The sequence below is a fragment of the Benincasa hispida genome, chromosome 10 (assembly GCF_009727055.1).
Source record: "Benincasa hispida cultivar B227 chromosome 10, ASM972705v1, whole genome shotgun sequence".
NCBI lineage: Eukaryota > Viridiplantae > Streptophyta > Magnoliopsida > Cucurbitales > Cucurbitaceae > Benincasa > Benincasa hispida.
The window spans coordinates 31,083,519-31,104,631 of record NC_052358.1 but is presented as its reverse complement, the minus strand read 5'-3'; the positions used below and the strand labels follow the sequence as shown (position 1 = coordinate 31,104,631).

The 21,113-nt window shown below is 33.2% G+C and overlaps 1 protein-coding gene and 1 long non-coding RNA gene across 2 annotated transcripts; both read right to left on the bottom strand.

Moving 5' to 3' along the window:
• Positions 1–1,969: 1,969 nt before the first annotated feature.
• Positions 1,970–2,435, bottom strand: LOC120088029. The gene is made up of 3 exons (XR_005484798.1): positions 2,363–2,435; positions 2,133–2,192; positions 1,970–2,029 (listed from the first exon to the last, which is right to left on the bottom strand). It is a non-coding gene; the product is annotated as an uncharacterized LOC120088029 (long non-coding RNA).
• Positions 2,436–15,682: 13,247 nt separating this feature from the next.
• Positions 15,683–17,112, bottom strand: LOC120087752 (nitrile-specifier protein 5). The gene is made up of 2 exons (XM_039044639.1): positions 16,953–17,112; positions 15,683–16,870 (listed from the first exon to the last, which is right to left on the bottom strand). The coding sequence occupies exons 1-2, from the start codon at positions 16,980–16,982 to the stop codon at positions 15,926–15,928; spliced, it is 975 nt and encodes a 324-aa protein (XP_038900567.1). The 5' UTR covers positions 16,983–17,112; the 3' UTR covers positions 15,683–15,925.
• Between the last annotated feature and the right edge of the window lie 4,001 nt (positions 17,113–21,113).

Below are 21,113 nucleotides of genomic sequence, written 5' to 3'. Positions count from 1 at the left end.
TTACATACTATGCAACTACATATATACTTTTCCAAATATTATTAACACTCATTTGATATGTGAATTCAATCAAATAAAAATATATTTTACAAATTCACTACACGAAGGTCAAACCTTCGAAAAACATTTAATAAACCTTTGATATATTTTTTCTCAAAGGTTATCTCAATCTTTGAAAAGTGTCGAAATAGATCCTGTTGAAAAAACTTTTTCAAAGGTTTACTAACCTTCGAAAAATATTATTTTTCAAAGGTTGATTAACTTTCAAAAATTATTATTTTTCAAAAGTTATATATATTCGATAATTGTCAAATTATTTATCAATAATTATCTATCTTTTTTGAAAGTTTTCATTAATTTTAAAGGCTTATCATGTTATTTTCAAAATTTTTAAAACCTTCATAAAAACTTATTTATCAACAATTGTATATCCTTCAAAAATTCTCTTACAAAACATTTTAGCACATTTATTGACAAATCTCGGAGGGTTGTTTTTATTAATTCATTTACATGTAGTACCCTAAATTACAAAGTATAAAAATAGAATAGAAAAAATAGACAATGACATGGATGGAAGTAAACTTATATGTTAAAAGGCTATCGAAATTCTATAACATTAAACTATAATTGATCAACTAGAAACAAATTTTTTACGCATCTCTGCCATCATTTTTTGAAATCTATCCTCAAAACGATTTTCTAATTCACTTATTTGATGCCTAAGTGTTTCTACCTCAACCTCTCTTTGTTGTTCAGATTCTTTTCTTTGTCATTTAGATTCTTGAAGTTGTTGTTCAGACTCATTAAGACGACGCTCAAGATCGCGTATAGTAGACGATGATCCAAACAACTCAGAAGAAGTAACACCTACTCCATAACTACGAACACGCCCGTATTTCTCCGGTTCAAATACTCGTACAAAAATCTCATCATTGTTCATGTCAAGTATACCATCAATCACTTGAGAAGCATATGATTTAAGTTCTGGCTACAAATATAAATTCACATATTATAATTCTAAATTCAAATGTTTACAACAAACAAAAACATGTCTTTTTTGAGATTTAAGAAGTACTTTTATCTCAAATGGGGAAGATGGAGATTCAAGAAGTATTTTTATTACATCTAACAACATCAAATTATTACTTTAAACTAATTTACAATTCAAAGAATAAAGGGAGAGAATGACAATAAAAGAAAAGTAAATAATGTATTTAAAAGTAGTTAAATAATATAAATATTCATCATGATTTTTCATTGTGTTTTTAGTTTAAAAAATTCAGAAAACTACTTGTTTAAAGGTATGTGCTCAATGGTCCATTGGTTGGTATTGTTCCACACAAGTCATTATTTGAGACATCCTTGATGAAACAAAGGAGACACAATCCATCATATACCAATCACATGATATGACATAAAACTTCAACCATGGATATATATCACCTAAATGAACTAATACACAACAGTGAAATTATACAGACTTACACAAGTTTAAGACTTGTAATTCCAGTAAGTTCTCTCGAGATTGATCCATTTAATCGGTTATCATTAAGGCGTCTACAAAACAGAATAAGAGTTCAGACAAAAGATTGTGAAAAGAAAGGGTCACAAGAGAGTATTCATTCAGATTTTACTTCCATCCAGAAAAAAAGAGAAAAGAATATCTCATTACTTCCTCCTTGAACCGATCCATAGAACACTACTTCGGCTGGTCCTGTCATGTATACATGGTTGTCTTGCTCGCTCCACTCTATCTGTAATGGTCCTCCAGGCAGATTGACGGTGCAATTCTGTCTCGAGATATTTGAAAATAATGTTAGGAAATTTAAAGGAAAGGATTGAAGTTTGCATGATCTTTGTTTTTCTCTGTTTAAATAACCATATTGTGTAATTATACTGATGAAACTAAATCATATTACTGATGTGGGGCTAAAATATACACATGATCTTCTTACCCGTCTAGCATGACCTTCAAGAACTGCTGCAAGAACGACCGTACAGGCTCCGGTTCCACAAGCAAGTGTTGCATCTGTAGTGTGATTGAGAAGTACATAAAGCAGGTTTGTAATGAAGTGATTCACTATTCATATACTTATAACTTAAATTTATCTTAAATTATATAAAATTCAAACCTGCACCACGCTCCCACACGCGCATTTTAAGGTGTGAATTGGAGAAGACTTGCACAAATTCTATATAAGCAGGGTAAAAAAAGCATCCCAGTGAACAAAAAAGTAAAAAGATTACATTCATAGAGAGGGAAGAGAACACCCTTTAAATGGTTAGGAAAAAACTACATTTGCACAAAGATATATACCTCAACCAGAAAAAGTTGAAATCCCAAACTTGCTAAAAAACCAACCTGTATTTGTTCGTGCTGGAAACATCTCACGATGTTCAAATTTTGGACCAATTGCAGCTAAATTTATGTCATCGACCTGCAGATTTTGTTCATGACCAGGCTAAGTCAGCACAAATAGTAACTCAAAACTCTATGAAGTTGCATTGCAGAGTTTAGAATGCTATAAGCTATATTAGATCAAAGGAGGGAAAAAATTACTTAAATGTCAAAGAAGCTGATCCATCACCAGAGGTTTCGTCATAACTTTGTATTGCTTCTTAATTTAATTGTACTCATTGGTTCATTGATGCTCTTACATCTATCATTACAATGTTGAACACATCTCAATCAATCAACAAAACTATGATATATTATGTATATATGGAGCCTACAAAGTACTCAGGATCTCTTGTACTTAATATTAAAGTGTAACTTATAGTTTTTAATCTACTAAATCACTTAAACAATATATACAACTTGCAAAGTGATTATATTTATGTAAAAGAAAAGAAAACAAAAGAGCAAGCCACTGTAATCCACGTTAGGAACTTTAAGAAGATTTAGAAGAGTGAATGGGATGTTGCAAAATATACATATTAAATAAATACCTGGTCAATTTTGTTGCCAGAAGTTACACAATGGGGATTTCCCATACTGACACAGGTCACGTTCCACGCAACTCCATCTACTTCAATGTCTGCCTTCACAACAGATTGGTCTGTAGTTGGTGCCAATCGGGTAGGCACATCTGATGCTTTGAGAATCGGTTCACCAGACATTTTACTTGAAATTCCATGTATGTTAAGATGGACATGGAACAAAAAAAAAAAATTCAGAAACCTACTTGTTTAAAGGCATGTGCTCAATGGTCCACTGGTTGGCATTGTTTCACACAAGTCATTGTTTGAGACATCTTTAAAACAAAGGAGACACAATCCATCATAAACCAATCACATGATATGGTACAAAACTTCAATCAGGGATGTATATCACCTAAATGAACTAATACACAACACGAAATTATACAAAGACTTACATAAGTTTAAGACTTGTAATTCTAGTAAGTTCTCTCGAGATTGGTCCATTTAATCAGTTATCATTAAGCCATCTGCAAAACAGAATAAGAGTTCAGACAAAAGATTGTGAAAAGAAAGGGTCACCGGAGAAAGCATTCATTCAGATTTTACCTCCATCCAGAAACAAAAAGATGTTAGCCATTAGTTTCACAATCCTAACATGTCACACCCCGCCCCATCATTAGTTCCTGCATCTATCGCTTAACTCCAGCGGCCCATCGTGTTGCTCAATCGTTTAGTAAACAATCTCGCTCTCAACGATCTCGCACATAGCTTATCGTTTAGCTACCGCACCCATCATTTATCTCCATCGTTTAGCGCTGACGCCTTATCGTCTAACACATCTGCCTATTGCTTAACGTCATCGTCCAGCGCCTGTGTCTATCGCCCAACGCTCACCGCTTAGTATTCCGCCTATCATGTAGTGCGTCTGCTCATCGTTTAGCGTAGCATGACTAAGCGCTATTGTCCAGCTTCTACGCTTATCGTCTAGCGCTTTCACTGATCATGCAGTACTTTGCCTATCGATCGCCTACCTCTTTGCTTAGCTCCGCGAATTGCTATACGATCACCTATCTCATCATTTAGCTTACTACATTGCTACACGATCGTCCAGTGCCCGCCTACACGATCGCCTACCTCATCGTGTAGCGTCGCTCACTTACTAGCCAAATTCATCTACCTCATCGTGTAGCTTTGCTCATTTGTTACACGATCGTTTACCCAATGCCTTGCACTCAACATTTCGCTTTCTCTGCTCTTGCTCATGCATACCCAACGCATGAGCAACTCTTGGCAACACCTCTTGCTAATACTTCGGCCAATCATGCGTCCAACCTTACAAACGCATGGTTGCCTTCTCACCTTCCAACCTTACAAACGCATGCGTCCAACATTACATCTACTAAAATAAAAATCTCCATTACAATTCACAGAGGAAATATAAGAGCTGCTTGCGAACCTAAAAGTGATGGAATGGCTCTGCTGAGCTACTTGCGAACCTAAGAGCTGAGATCAGAGCTTGAGCCTAAAAGTGAAGGAATGGCTCAGCGGAGCTGGAACAGAGCAAACGAAACAAAGCTTAGCAGCGAAACGAACAGCGTGAAGATGAAGAAGAACCATGAAATCAAAACAGCAAGATGAACGAAACGAAACGAAAACGAAATCAAAACAACACGAAGATGAACGAAACGAAATAAGCAAAAACAATGAAGCAGAACTGTAAACACAAGATGAAGAAGAATCACGAAATCAAAACAGCAAGATGAACGAAACAAAACGAAAACGAAATCAAAACAGCGCGAGAACGAAACGAAATAAGCAAAAACAATGAAATAGAACTGTAAACACAAGATGAAGAAGAACCATGAAATCAAAACAGCAAGATGAACGAAACGAAACGAAAACGAAATCAAAACAGCGCGAAGATGAACGAAACGAAATAAGCAAAAAAAATGAAGCAAACACAAGATGAAGAAGAACCACGAAATCAAAACAGCAAGATGATGTACGGATCTGAATGGCGACAAGCAAGATGAAGAAGAACCACAAAATCAAAACCCTAGATGTTTTTTTTTGTTTTCTTTTCTAAATTATTACAAATGCATATTTTGTAATAATTCCTAAAACTATAATCAATTTGACTATTCTTTTAGAATAAAAATAAATAAATATCACTTGCACATAACCTATCGTTTAGCTACTACGCCCATCGTTTACCTCTATCGTTTAGCGCTGACGTCTTATCGTCTAACGCATCTGCCTATCGCTTAACGTCATCACCAAGCACCTGCGTCTATCGCCCAACGCCCATCACTTAGTATTCTGCTTATCGTGTAGCGCGTCTACTCATCGTTTAGCGCAACACGGCTATCGTCTAGTGCTATCGTCCAGCTCTATCGTCTAGCACTTTCACTGATCGTGTAGTACTTTGCCTATCGTATAGCCCGATCGTCTAGCGTGTCACTCCTCATCGTTTAACGCCACACACATCTTCACGATTGTCTAATGCATCCGCCTATCACTTAATGTCACTGCCCAGCGTCTGTGTCTATCGTCCAACGTCCATCGCTTAGTATTCCATCTATCGTTTAGCGCATTTGCTCATCGTTTAGCATAGCACGACTATCGTCTAAAGCTATCGTCCAGCTTCTACGTTTATTGTCTAGCGTTTTTACTAATTATGCAATACTTTGCCTATCGTATAGCCCGATCGTCTAGTGCGTCACTCCTTATTGTTTAACGTCGTGCGCAACTTCACGATCGTCTAACGCATCTTCACGATCCTAACCTTTCTCGAAGGTTTTTATTAACCTTCAATAAAAGGTGCATATTTTTCAAAGGACTTATCAAAGCCTCCGATAAATGTATGTCTTTCTCAAATATTTTTATTACCCTTCAATAAAAAACTACATATTTCTCAAAGGTTTTTTCAAAACCTCCAATAAATATATATCTTTTTCAAAGGTTTTTATTAACCTTCGATAAAAAAGCACATATTTCTCAAAGAATTTTTCAATACCTTCAATAAATGTATATCTTTCTCAAAAGTTTTTATTAACCTTCAATAAAAGGTGCGTATTTTTCAAAGGACTTATCAAAGCCTCCGATTAATGTATGTATTTCTCAAAGGTTTTTATTACCCTTCGATAAAAACTAGTTTTTTCAAAATCTCCAATAAATATATATCTTTTTCAAAGGTTTTTATTAACCTTCAATAAAAAAGTACATATTTCTCAAAAGTTTTTCCAATACCTTCAATAAATGTATATCTTTCTCAAAGGTTTTTTATAACATCCGATAAAAGATTGTCGAAATAGCTCAATTTTCTTGTAATGATTTTTAAGTATAAATATTGCACTTGATGTAAACAAAATATTATTATTTATGTAATCAACAACTCGACAACATACTTAAACAGTCATCGGTCTTATAATAAAAAGTGGGTCGAAGTTGATTATCAAAGATGATTTTCACTGGAGTCTGAAGTTAGTCACATGAAGATGGTATTAGAGTTGGTAGCTAGAGTTTGTCGTTGGAGGGAGTTTTGTAACCTCGAAGTTGATCGTCGGAGTTGGTTGCGCGAAGGTGGTTGTCGAAGTTGATGAATGCTCTTCGTTAAGAGTTCCTTCAGTCCATGCACTCCAATTCTGTCTGGGAACTTGTAGATCAACCCGATAGAGTTAAACCCATAGGTTGCGAATGGATCTACAAGAGAAAACTGAGTGTAGATGGAAAGGTGCAAACTTTTAAGGCTTGACTAGTAGCAAAGGGTTATACACAGGTTGAGGGAGTGGACTATGAAGAAACTTTCTCACCTCTTACTATGATTAAGTTTATCCAAATTCTCTTATCTATTGCTACATATTATGACTATAAGATATGATAAATGGATGTCAAGGCTGTCTTTTTGAATGGTAATCTTAACGAAACCATCTACATGACCCAATCAGAGGATTCATTGAATGAGTTCAAGAGAAAAAGGTTTGCAAGCTTAATCGATCCATTTATGAATTGAAACAAGAATCTTCGACCTTGGAATATAAAGTTTGATGCTGCAATCAAATCTTATGGCTTTGATCAAAATGTTGATGAGCCTTGTGTTTAGAAGAAGATCATCAACAGTTCAGTAGCTTTTCTTGTGTAGTATGTGGCTGATATCCTACTTATGGGGAATGATGTAGGTTACCTAACTACCATTAAAGAATGGCTAGCTGCTCAATTCCAAATGAAATATTTCGGTGAAGCACAATTTATTCTAGGGATTCAAATTATAAAGGATCGAAAGAATAAATCACTACCCTTGTCTCAAGCATCCTATATTGACAAAGTGCTTGCCAAATATTCGATGCAAAATTCCAAGAAGGGTTTGTTACCTTTCAAACATGGAATTATCTTGTCTAAGGAACAGTGTCCTAAGACACCACAAGAGGTTGAGGAAATGAGACGGATTCCCTATGCATCTGCAGTGGGTAGCTTTATGTATGCCATATTGTGTTCTAGACCTGACATCTATCATGCAGTGGGAGTAGTCAATAAATATCAATCCAATTCAGAATTTGATCACTGGATAACAATTAAAGCTATTCTCAAGTATCTTAGGAGAACAAGAAACTATATGCTTGACGGTGCTAAGGATTTGATCCTTACAGGATACATTAACTCTGATTTTTCAGACTGATAAAAATTCAAGGAAATTCACATCAGGATCGATGTTCACTCTGAATGAAGGAGCTATAGTACGGCACAACATTAAGAAAGATTGTGTTGCAGATGCCACCATGGAGGCCAAGTATGTAGCTGTCTGTGAAATTGTTAAAGAAGTCGTTTGGCTAAAAAATTTTCTAACAGATTTGGAAGTTGTTCCAAATATGTGCTTGCCCATCATACATTATTGTGATACCAGTGGTGTTGCGACAAACTCCAAGGAGCCTCATAGCCACAAACATGGAAAATATATAGAGTGCAAGTATCATTTTATTAGAGAGGTAATGCAATGAGGATATGTGATCGTCACAAAGATTGCCTCAGAGCACAATATTGCTGAACAATTTACAAAGGCTTTCACGACTAAAGTTTTTGAGGGTCACCTGGAGGCTCTGGGTCTACGAGATATGAGTTGTCTAAACTAATGCAAGTGGGAGATTTTATTGGGTATATTGTATGCCTTAGTTTATTGTATTGTATATCGTATTGTATATTAATACTTTGCTTTTCATTGTATATTAATACTTTACTTTCCCACTCATCTTTTATTGTATTTTGATACATTTTACTAGCTTTCGACAAGTGGGAGATTGTTGGGATTGATGTCATATATCTAGTGTATCTCGTGGTTTGTAGTTTTGTTAACAAAAATTATTTATCTAAAAAATTAGAGGTATTTTATTTGACATTTAGACAACATTAATTTAATCCAATAAACTAATATCCAAGGCTATATGATGTCACTTGAACAAAAAGTTGTTGACATACATGTGGTTCATGTTCAAGTAACAACCTAAAAGGTCTATAGTAAATGGATGAAGGTTGGTACCTTATCCTAGTAATACAACATATACAACCCACTTTTTAATTATTACATGAGATGTAAGTATTATAAACAATATGAACCATATTGTTCACGTAAAGACATGTGAGTAGGGGTATCCTGTATAAAGGAGTTTATACATAAATCGGACCACGAAATAATTAGTTTCTCTTTATTACAATGTATTTGAAGAAACTAATATTTCACTAGGATGATCATAAGAGACTTGACCTTAATTCTGAGTGAGTTATGTACTTCCGTTTATGACGACAGTCTTTTGATCTGTATGGGTAAGAGAGGCCATGATAGCCGACTCAATAAGCTTACCATTTTGGAGATTTGTCAAATTAGAGAGATGGGAGCATAGCTACACAAGATGAAATTCACTCATTCCTATTCCTTGGGAAAGTAGATAAATTGCTCCCTTAATAGCTGGTTATGGGCCTTGAACAATGAGGCCTCAACCTCTCACTAGCCCGAGAGGTGTTAGTTTATAGTTGAACTATAAACCATTTGTTCATTAGAGGAATTGCTGGTACATAAGAAGTTAGATGTAACTATAGGGGTAAAACGGTATTTTGACCCAGCTATAGTTATGAGCATTTATGAAGGGTAATCGCTCTATTGATTGGTTATATCCATGGACACTGAAATATATCTATAGTGCAAAGAGTACAACTATTAGTCTTTAGTGGAGTGATCGGTAGTTAATGAATATTGATTTATTGGACTAAACTAAATGAATTTAATCAATTAATCTCGTATCATTGGAGCTTCTGATCTGTAGGTCATAAGGTCCCTTTGTTAGCTCACAAAAGGATAGTAATGAGGAATGATTTAAATTGTTCAAATCAAATGAGAGAATTTTATATTAATAAGATTAATATATAATGGTTAATTATAGATATGATTTATACTCTAAATTATGTAAGAGAGATATATTTGAATATTAAATTTATATGAATTGGATTCATAAAAAGATGTGCACATAAAAATATGTGATATTTATATGCTAATTAATTCTATATTGAATATGATTTAATATAGTTATTTAATTGATTAATTAATTTTTTATTAATTGATTAAGAAATAATGAAGATTAAAGGTTAGTATAAATATATTATATTTATGATAATTCAATAAATGTATATTAAATAGGATTTAATATATAGTTATTTAATTAATGTGTCAATTAATTAAATAAGGGTTATTTAATTAATTAGCACTAAGAGTATAAAATGAAATTCCTGGAGAAGAGGTTCACCTTTCTCCATATAAATATATCCTTATAGCCCATTTAGGGTAAGGACTTTTTACACAAGTGATAGGTCTTGTAAAAGACTCTTTTTTATATTAAAACCCTCAATTCTATCATATTTGTTTTCTTAAAATGTTTACTATTTTGAGGATTTTAGAGCATAATAGAGTCAAATTAACTAAAAGAGATCAAAGGAAGTGGAGAAAAGAAGGAAGAAAATATGAAGATGTGCAGATTTTTTGTCAACTGACATCTTTTGTGTGTCATTAAAAGCAGATTTTTGCTATTTGTTATTGTTTGTTTGACATCAAAACAGGATAGCGTCACGACGTTCTAGAGAATGACAGAAAGTAAGAAAATGTGTGCCACGCCTCTACGCAATTGAGTGTCGGACCAGCGTCAGCCTAGGGTCTCGACGCTGCGACCCTCTACAATACAAATACTGAAATTTTCCAAATTTCAAGAAAGAGAGAACTCGTTTTTTTAGAGAGATTCCACGAACCAAAGCACTTTTCCTTATAATTTCCTGAGAGATTCTGTCAATTTTTGTTCAATCTTTATTCATTTTAATGCCAACTTCAATGGATTTCTTCAAGAGTTCTCCAATTTATGGCTAGGTAAGTAATTTTCTTGGAAAATCTTTAGTCTAAGTTTTAATTCTTGATTTCTTTTGTATAATTTCTTGAATTTTCTACATCTTTGAATGTTCTTGGACTGAATTTGAATAAAAATTGATGGATGATAATTGACGCCTTGATTTTATTGATTTCTTGTATGTAAATCTCCCTTGGCACTATTGCATAATAGAGAGATAGGCCACAAAAATTTAGTTTTCTTGTGTGAATTTGGATTTTTTCCGAATTTAACTCTTGAATTTCTCAATTTAGAGCATTCATATAATCATTCTTGAAATTTACTCTAATGTGTTTCTTGAATGTCATATTCACAATAACCCTAGTTCTTTAAGCAATCTAAGAAAAAGACATGATAAATGTTATATGGAAGTATTTTTTACTTAGATTAGGACTAATTGGTATGATTCATGTTAATTGGCTATATAGGTCTTTAGGGACTTTCCCTATTAGATTATGAGATGTTGATTTTTCAAGCATGTGTTCAAGAACAATGTTAGAATTAAACTTAGTAACAAGATTTTCCAAAAATCTCTCTCTATCAATTCTTTACTAAAAAAAAATAGTTTGTTATACAATTCTTGCTACAATTGCTTTTATCTTCATTCTAGTTAGTTTTTTTAAAACAACCACCTCCCTCCCCTCGGTTTTATTGCTTCTGCATTTTGGAATTCAAATAGTCAATTTTTAGGCCAATTATTTGCGGTTCTCTTGGATTGACCTCTTATTTCCACTATTACTACGTGTTAGTTCTAAATGTAGCTAGAGTACAAATAAATTTCATTTGTTTTGGGTAGATAGAATTAACGACACCTACTTTACACCAAACAACAAGCCTCCACCTTCTCTCTAACTTTTCTCTAGAAATTCTCTACCCTTTTTATCCTCAAAATTTCTTGGAGACCACACTTCCAAGTGCTTTAGAATCCAAGAGGATAGCAAGGTAACTTTGTTGGTGATGTTCTCCTTCTTGGAGAAGTTCGAGATCGTTAATAATAGTGGAAGAGGAAAGCTAAAGGAATCAACAAATGTGAGTTTTGATTTCTTCTCTTCTTCATCTTTTCTAGCATGCTTATGTTTTTGTTTGAATGTTTATCCTCAAATGCATGTTTTATTTTACTCTTTTTGTTTTCATAAGACACGAATATCTAAATGCAAGGCATTCATACCTTTCGCGGGAATTCGATTCCTTCATATTAACTATTGATCACTGCACTAAAGACTGATAGTTGCACTCTTCACACTGTATAAATATTTTTGTGTCCATGGATATAACCAATCAACAGAGCAACGACCCTCATAAATGCTCATAACTACAGCTGGCTCAAAATACCGTTTTACCCTTACAATTACATCTAACTTCTTAAGTACCACTAATTCCTCTAATGAACAAATAGTTTAAAGTTCAACTATAAACTAACACCTCTCAAGCCAGTGAGAGGTTGAGATCTCATTGTTCAAGACTCGAAACTAGCTATTAAGAGAGCAATTTATCTACTTTCTCAAGGAATAACAATGAGTGAATTCCATCTTGGGTAGTTGTGTTTTCAGCTCCGAAATTAGATAAATCCTCAAAATGGTAAGCATATTGAGTCGGCTATCATGGCCACTCTCACTCATACAAATCAAAAAACTGCCGTCATAAATAGGAGTTCACAACTCACTCAGGATTAAGGTCAAGCCTCCTATAGTCATCCTAGTGAAATATTAGTTTTTTCAAGTAACGATGTTATAAAGAGAAACTAATTATTTCGTGGTTCGATCTTTGTATAAACTCCTTTATACAAGATACCCTCACTCACATATCTTTACATGAACAATATGGTTCATATTATTTGTAACACTTACATCTCATGTAACAATTACAAAGTGGGTAGTATCTGCTGTGTTATCAAGATAAGGCATCCAACCTTCGTTCATTTACTGCAGACATTTTAGGTTATTACTTGAACATGAACCACATGTATGTCAACCACATACTGTTCAAGTGACATCATATAACCTTGGATCTTAGTTTATTTGATTGAATTAATGTTGTATAAATGTCAAATAAAATACCTCTGATTTTGTTAGATAAATAATTTGTGTTAACAAAACTAAACCACGAGATACACTAGATTTTGAACATCAATCCCAACCATCTACCATTTGTCCAAAGCTAGGGAAATGTATCAAAATACAATAAAGTTGAGCTGGAAATTAAAGTATCAATATACAATGTAAGGTAAAGTACAAATCAATCTTTACACTATTCATCTCATCTCGTAATCTTCTTAGATTCATAGTCTTTAAATTAAGTGTTAAGGTTGTTTTGAGGTAAAACTTATCTAAACGTTCTTTAAATTTATATTACGATTCTAAGTTGATATATTTATATTATGTGTGAAAGCTCTAAGTAGTTTTAAAACTCTTAATTGAACATTTTATCAAATATTCCTAATGAACTAACCATTTTTATTCTGTTTTATTTTTGTTAGGGCTAAGCTTGTAGGAAAAATCATGTAAAAACTCAAGTATAATTCGGAAGATGGAAACATTTGTTGCTCAATTCAAATCCAAGGGCCTCAAGAGTAAGATCCACTCCCACAAATGTCAAATGGTATACTGTGCATATATAAAAATATGATTCCAGTTACAAATCTTGATTATTGTTGTATGTTGTTTAGAAATCATATTAGTTAGATGTCACATTAAATTGATTAACTGTAGTATTTATTTCTCTGAGTTTGTTAAAAAGTAGGTGACTCTTCAACTAATATAGTAGTGTTTGGCTGAAAATTGAATGATGGATTAGGCTTATATATGATGAATCAATGTTGAATGTGTCTAAATTTGGATTGCATCTAATCATGACTTTATTATTGGTTGGATGAGTTTAGTTCGAGGGATATAAGACTAGCACATTGGGGGGAAACTTAATTGGTAAGAGAGTTTCTTTTGAGGCAACTGTTTAGATTTAAGGTTCTTAGTTTTAATACTTCTCTTTTTGTTTGTAGATTTCAAGGAGTTGATGATAATATCCGATTAGGCTTTGACTTTGTTTATATGGTTATGAATTTCCTATCTTCTATATAACTTACAAATTAGATTGTTCACGTATGGACTTTGTTATGAATTTTGTAAACATTTTATGGTTGGTAGTATATATATGACAACTATGTTCAAGGATACATATGCACTTTGTTAGCTAGGTTGGTGAAAAGTTTTGGTTGATTGAAGATGTTTATTCAATATATGTGTTCTTTGTTTACTTGGTTAATAAAATGATCATCCTCTGTATCATTGTTGGACTTCAAAATAGGAAATTAAATAAGTAATTTCTAATAGTACAATTTAAAAAAAAAATGAGCTTAACAAGTAAAACGTGTCAAGCATTCCTTAAGTTGTCCATTTTTTGGTGTCAATAAAAAATTATATTTGACAATTAAAAACTGTGAAGTTGTGAAAAACTTGATCTATAATAAATGTCAAGAATTTAGGTACTTGACACTTAAAATAAGTCGACAAATCTCATATACTTGATAGTTATAACGTATCAAGTAACAATGATACTTAACAGCAAAAAAAAGTAAGTAATACAATTTTGTAGTAGTGAAATATCACATATTTATATGCATATATCCTTTTATGAATCTAATTCACATAAATTTAATATTTGAATCTCATTCAAATACATCTCTCTTATAATATATTTTAGATTATAGATCATATCGATCAGAATTCACTATACTTTATATTAATCATATAAATGTAAAATTTTTTAATTAATTTGAACAATTCAAATAAATTTTTTTTACTATCCGTAGCGAGCTGACAAGAGAACGTTATGGACCTACAAATTAGAAGCTCCAATGATATGAGATTAATCTAGTTAAACCTTTTTTAATTAAATCAATCAATATTCATTACCTACCGGTTGTTCCACTAAAGTTCGATCGCTGTATTCTTCACACCGTTAATGTATTTTTGTGTCCATAGATATAACCAATCAGCAGTGAGTCGACCAATCACAAATTACTCATAACTACATTTGGGTCAAAATACAATTTTACCCCTGTAGTAATATTTAACTTCTTAAGCACCACTAATTCCTCTAATGAACAAACAGTTTATAGTCCACCTATAATCTAACATCTCTCGGGCCAGTGAGAGGTTGATGCCTCATTGTTCAAGACTCGTAATCAGCTGTTAAGAGAGCAATTTATCTACTTTACCTGAGTGAGTTTCTTCTTGTGTATGTGTATTTCCAACTTCCTACTCGAACAAATCCCCAAAATGGTAGGTTTGTTGATTCGGCTAACACGATCATTCTCACCCATACAGATCAAAGGATTGCCCCCATAAATAGGAGTTCATAACTCACTCAAGATTAAGGTCAAATCACCTATGGTCATCCTAGTGAAATATTAGTTTTATTAGTTTCTTCAAGTAATGGTGTTATATGAAAAACCAATCATTCCGCGGTCCGGTCTTGTATAAACTTCTCTATACAGGATACCCCTACTCATATGTCTCCACATGAACAATATGATTCATATTGTCTATAACATTTACAACTCATCTAACAATTATAAAGTGGGTTGTATTCGTAGTGTTACTAGTATAAGGTATCCAATCTTATCTATTTACTGCAGACATTTTAGGTTATAACTTGAACATAAACCACTTGTATATCTACCACATATTGTTCAAGTGACATCACATAATGTTGAATCTTAATTTATTTGATTGAATTAATGCAGTCTGAATGTCAAAATAAAATACCTATTACTTTATTAAATGAATATTTTTTTCTTTCAAAATATAAACTACAAGATATATGAGATTTAGGACACTAAATCCAACATCTTAATCATTCCAAAAAGTAAGAAAAAAATCAAGTTCAAATGAAATAAGCAAATATTGAATTGACATTTTAGAAAGAGGTATTTTCTAATTATGAGCTTATTGAAATCATATGTTTTTATTTTGGAAGTTGTGATTTTCTTTTGGTTTTTATCAAAGTCTAACGATAGACTTCTTTTCTTGATACTAAAAGGAGTCTATAAATTATAGACTTCTATAACTTATAGGAGTATATCACTCACCGATAAACTTAAAAAATCGAGAATTTCAAGACTATAGCATATTTTCGTACCTGCAATGGATTTTGGACATTTGCTACATGCTAAAAGTAAATTTTGTATATTTGTAATTGTTTTTATTTTTACTATTTCTGGAATATTTTAACTTCATTATGCTATATATGCATAGGGCCCAAAAAAATGATTGTTTTTTTTAGGACAGCCCAAAAAAATTATTGTTCCTAGTTGAACCAATCATTTTAAGAATTTAAAACTAAAATCAAATTAAAAAGGTAAATTACCACCAATTTACTGCATTATAATTATGCAAAATACACAATATATAATCACTCCTCTTATTTTTATATTCGCCAACATTATCACTCATTAAACTCCTCTCTCATCACACCCTCTCCCTCCATCTATATTAACATTTTAGCCTTTTATTCCAAAAAGGCCAATATAACTCATAAAAAAGAAAATCCCATCACCTATCATCAAATCACCAACATGATTCACCATTTTCTCACTCACACGGAGCAAAAAAGTAGATATCCCCCAGTCGATCATTGCTCGGGGAATTACCCCCATAAACTAGAAGGCCCAATTCCTCTCCATTCCGGCCCACAGAAAACGCACACCAACCCCTCGGCCCAGGGTGATTCTCCATGCCCAGCCCATCTTCCACTCTACTCCACTCCAACGCCTCCGTGTCCAACACGTAAACCTCTCCCGCGAACTTCCCGGCCCCCAAGTGCCCCAGATCACTGGGGTCCACTTCCCCACCGTATATATACACGTACTTCCCAATCGCGCACGTGCAGAACACGCTCCTAGCCGTCGGCTTTTCCCCGCTAGTCTCAACTTGGGCCCATTGGTTTTGGGCCACATCGAAATAGTGAACGTCGTCCATTTCCATACCCGCGAATCCGTACACAACCCATATTTTATCTTGGGCCACAGCCAGGCCCGGCCCACCTCGACCCTTTAACCTTTCCCCTCCTGCCGGATACTCCATCCATTTTCCATCTACTGTATCGTAAGCCCACAAGTCGTTGAGGCGGCCGGAGTTCCCGCACCCACCGAAGATGTATACGCGGCGGTCGTCGGCCGTGGTGGAGTGGTAGCTCCGATGTGGTGGTCCGGAGTCGCTGCCGGAGAGGAGAGTCCATTTGCTGTTGGATGTGTCGAAGGAGTAGAGCTCGTTTAGCTCCGTGTGCTCTGAATCCCTACCGCCGAAGACGTAAATGATTCGGCCGACAGAGGCCATCGTGACGCCAACGCGTGGCGGAGGGACATCGCCGGAGACGACGGCGACCGTCCAGATGTGTTCGTGGAGGTCGAAGACGTGGAGTTTGTTGTCGACGGGGACTCGGGGGGAGAATTCGCCGCCGAAGGCGTAGGCCTTTTGGGCTACGATTGTGATGGCGTGAGAGCTTCTTGCGCCTGGGCCTGCGGTCTTTTGATCGATCTGCAAAGAATTTCTGGGAAATTTTGTGAAAAAATGGAATTGAAAATTGAATAGATAGTTATGATTAGATGAAGATACTGACCTTAGTCCATTTTCCATTCGTGGGAGCCATTTGTTGAGAGTCCAGAGAATTCAATCTTCTAATGCAATGGTGAGGGTCTGGCAGGGCATTCTTTGATAACTAATATATATATATATATTAGTTGTTAAAGTTCAAATAGGCATGATATTTCAATTTATGAGGTTTTATTCGACTATAGGTACTAGATTTAAATTATAATTTTTCTATTAAATTATAGTAACTAATTTTGTAATTGTCCTCTTAAAAAGAAAAGTAAAAGAGCACCGCCAGAATTAAAAAAGATTCCTTGAGAAAAAATCATTTTGAAAGAAGATGAAACATGAAAAGATGAAACATGAAAATGATGTTAGCATAAAAATACTTAGATGTAAAATTACATTTGTGTCCTCACTCATAAAATACAATAAATATAAATGTTCAACTTTTTTCCCAAAAAAAAAAAAAAAATCAACTCATTTGTATCTACTTTTACCTTAAAAAATTGAATGAAAATTATTTTTGGATTCGATGATCCAAACATTACAATTTTTTATAATAACATTTTTTTTATATATATTCTCATTATTTTCAGATTTTGAATTTTAAATTTTACAATGTAAAATTATTATCAAAATAGTTTAAACTCAATTCATGTTTTAAAAAAATATAAAATGTACTGCATAAAGGAAATTATGTTAAACGAAAAAACATTTGAAAATATTTACAAATATGACAAAATATCACAATCTTCTACGATAGATCGCGATAGATTACTATCTATATCTATCATGATAGATACAGATTATTGTCTATCACGGTCTATTACTGATAGACAGTGATATTTTACTATATTTATAAATATTTTGGTTCATTTTGCTATATTTGAAAACACACCATTATGTAATGTATTATAAATTATATAATATTGCAAAATTATAATTATATAATCTTTTTAACATAAATCATATTCATAAAAGAAATAATAGTTTATTGTCAATTAAGTATAAGCACTAACTACAACTAGTTTTATGAGTTATAATATATATAGTATCAAATATATTTTAAACAATTATTTAAATTAGAATCTAATATAGAAAAGTGTTATCAAATGTATATATGAAAACATATTCTCTACCAAACGAGTCCAGAATTTTGAGTTGATGTTGTATTACTTGAGATAGTTTTAAACAAAAGAAAAGAAAAAAAACTTTAGTTTATTAGAACTCAAAAATATTATTTAAGATAATATGTTACTTTTTAAAAATGAAGATAACTGAAAAAAATTCTTTATACGAAATTTTAACTAAATAATAATGTTCAAAGTATAAAAAATCGCAAACATGAACATAACTCGACTACCGTAAAAGTGTGGAATGAATTAAGGGAAAATAGACAACTGCCAACAAATGCTTAAACGACTTAAAATTAATATATATAGACATTTGTGATCCATTCCCTACGACTTCTTGAAATGGACAACAATATTTTATTATGTTCATAGATTACTATTCAAGATATGGGTACCTATTTAGTTCATGAGAAGTCTCAATCTTTGGACGTTTTCAAGTTTTTCAAAGCTGAAGTTCTATCAAATCTAATCATGGTGGTGAACAACGTCTAGGGCCCTTTGCCAAATACCTAAAGAAATGTGGAATTGTCTCGCAATATACCAAGCATGAATGGTGTGGTAGAAAGGCAAAACAGAACACTTAAGGATATGGTAATAAGTATGATTAGTCATTCTTCACTACCAGAATCCCTCTGAGATGAGGCGTTAAAAACTGCAGCATATATCCTTAATAGGGTACCTAATAAAGTAATAGCTAGAACCCCTGATGAGTTGTAAATAGGAAAGAAGCCTAATATTAGGCATTTTCACATCTAGGGTTGTCCAACTGAGGTCAGGCCTTATAGACCTAACGAAAGAAAATTGGACTCAAGAACTATTAGTTGCCATTTTGTTGGTATTCTGAGTACTCTTAGGATTTCAAGTTTTATGATTCCACTTCTAGATCATTGTTTGGGACAAGAAATGCTAAATTCCTCGAGGATGTTGAGTTTTTTTTGGGGGGAGGGGGAGATAACATAAGAAAAGTTGTCTTTGAAGAGGAATTAGTTTTTTTTTTCCTAATGTGATTATAAATGATGTTCAGGCTCCAATACCCGACTTCAAATTGAATCAATTATAGAACAAGACAACATTGAATTCCCCCTTGTTGAACCTAAATTTCAAACTCAACAACCTCAAGAAGTGCCACTAAGGAGATCCATATTATATATTCAAATAAATTAATTCTCCATATTATATAGTTTTTTTTAATCTCATTCAAATAAACTTTATAATAAATCATATATTAATTGTATCTAATATATATATATATTCCCTAAAAAATTTGAAAACTTCAAATTTTCTTTCAATCATAATTGATTCTTGTTGGTTCATAATGAACTAGTAAGGGGACCTTATGGACCTACAAATTATAAACTCCAAGGGTTCAAGATTAATTAATTAAACTCTTTAATGAAATTAACATTCATTTAATATTAACTACAAAACAAACTACTATAGACCCATAGTTGAACTTTTATGTACTATAGGAAAATTGTGTCCATAGATATAATCAATATAAACAAGTCGACTCTTCATGAATTATTCATAATTACAATTGGGTCAAAAGTGTTCATTTCACCCCAACAGTTATATCTTTTTTCTTAAATACCACTGATTTCTCTAATGAGCAATTTGTTTATGGTCTAACCATAAACTAAAGCCCTCTCGGGAAAGTGAGAGGGTGGGATCCTTTTATTCAAGACCCGAAATCAGCACTTAAGAGAACTACTCATCTACTTACCCTTATATGGGAAGGAGTAAATTCCATTTTGTGAAGTTATGTTCTCAGCTTCGTTATTTTTGAATCGACAACTCGAGCCACTCTCACCCATGCAAATCAAAGGACTGACCTCACACACAAAAGTTTATAACTCACTCAAGATTAAGATTAAGTCACACATGATCAACTTATGAAATATTAATCTCATCAATTAATGGATTTACAAAGAGAGATTAAATATTTCACGGTCCAATTTGATACAAACTTTTTGCATAGAATACCTCTACTCATATGTCTCCACATGAACAGTTTTGGATCAAACCATTTGTAACTATTACAAAGTGGATAGTATCCAAAGTGGGTAGTATCGATAGTGTCACCAGGATAAGACACCCAATCTTATCTATATACTATAGACCTTTAGGTTATTCTTGAACATGATCCACCCGTATGTCATCTTCATTCATGTTCAAGATTTTATACAATAGCCTTTGATTTTATGGTTTATTGGATAATATTAAGCAAAATAAGTAATTAACACAAAATAAAATAACAATTTATTTTATTAATTAATAAAGAGTTTATTTACAAAACTACGAACTTAATGACATAAACCCAAACGATCTCCCATTTGCACTAAAGCTAATGGGGACTTTACATAAATAAACTAGGGTATACTAACACACTATACATTTCCTACTTGTCCTAGATAAGATGATGCAGATCTCGTAGACTTAGACTTTCTAGATGATTCTAATACACTTTAGCCATGAGATCCTTTGTAAATGGATCAACACAGTTGTCTTCAGATGCAATTTTAGTGACCACTACGTCACCCCTCTGCACTATCTCTCTAATCAAGTTGTACTTTATCTTTATATGCTTTCCTCTCTTATGGCTTCTAGGTGCTTTAGTGTTAGCCATACACTACTATTATTGCAGTAAAGTTTGATGGGCAAGTTCATATTTAGAAAAACTTCCAAACCTATCAAGAACTTTTTGAACGAAATAACTTCCTTAGTTGCTTCACAAGCGCCTACATATTTAGCTTCCATTGTAGAGTTTACAATGCATCCTTGCTTGATGATACGTCATACTACAACTCTTCTACATAGATTGAACACTGATTTCGATGTGGATTTTCTAAATACCTTGTCAGACTGAAAATTAGAGTTCATGTATCATGTAAGGATCAAATCCTTAACTCCATATATAAGCATATAGTCCCTCGTTCTCCTAAGATACTTAAGGATCGTTTTTACTGAATTCTAGTGATCATATTCTAAATTGGATTGATATCTACTGGCAATCCTTAATACATAACAAATATCAGGTCTCATGCATAACATTA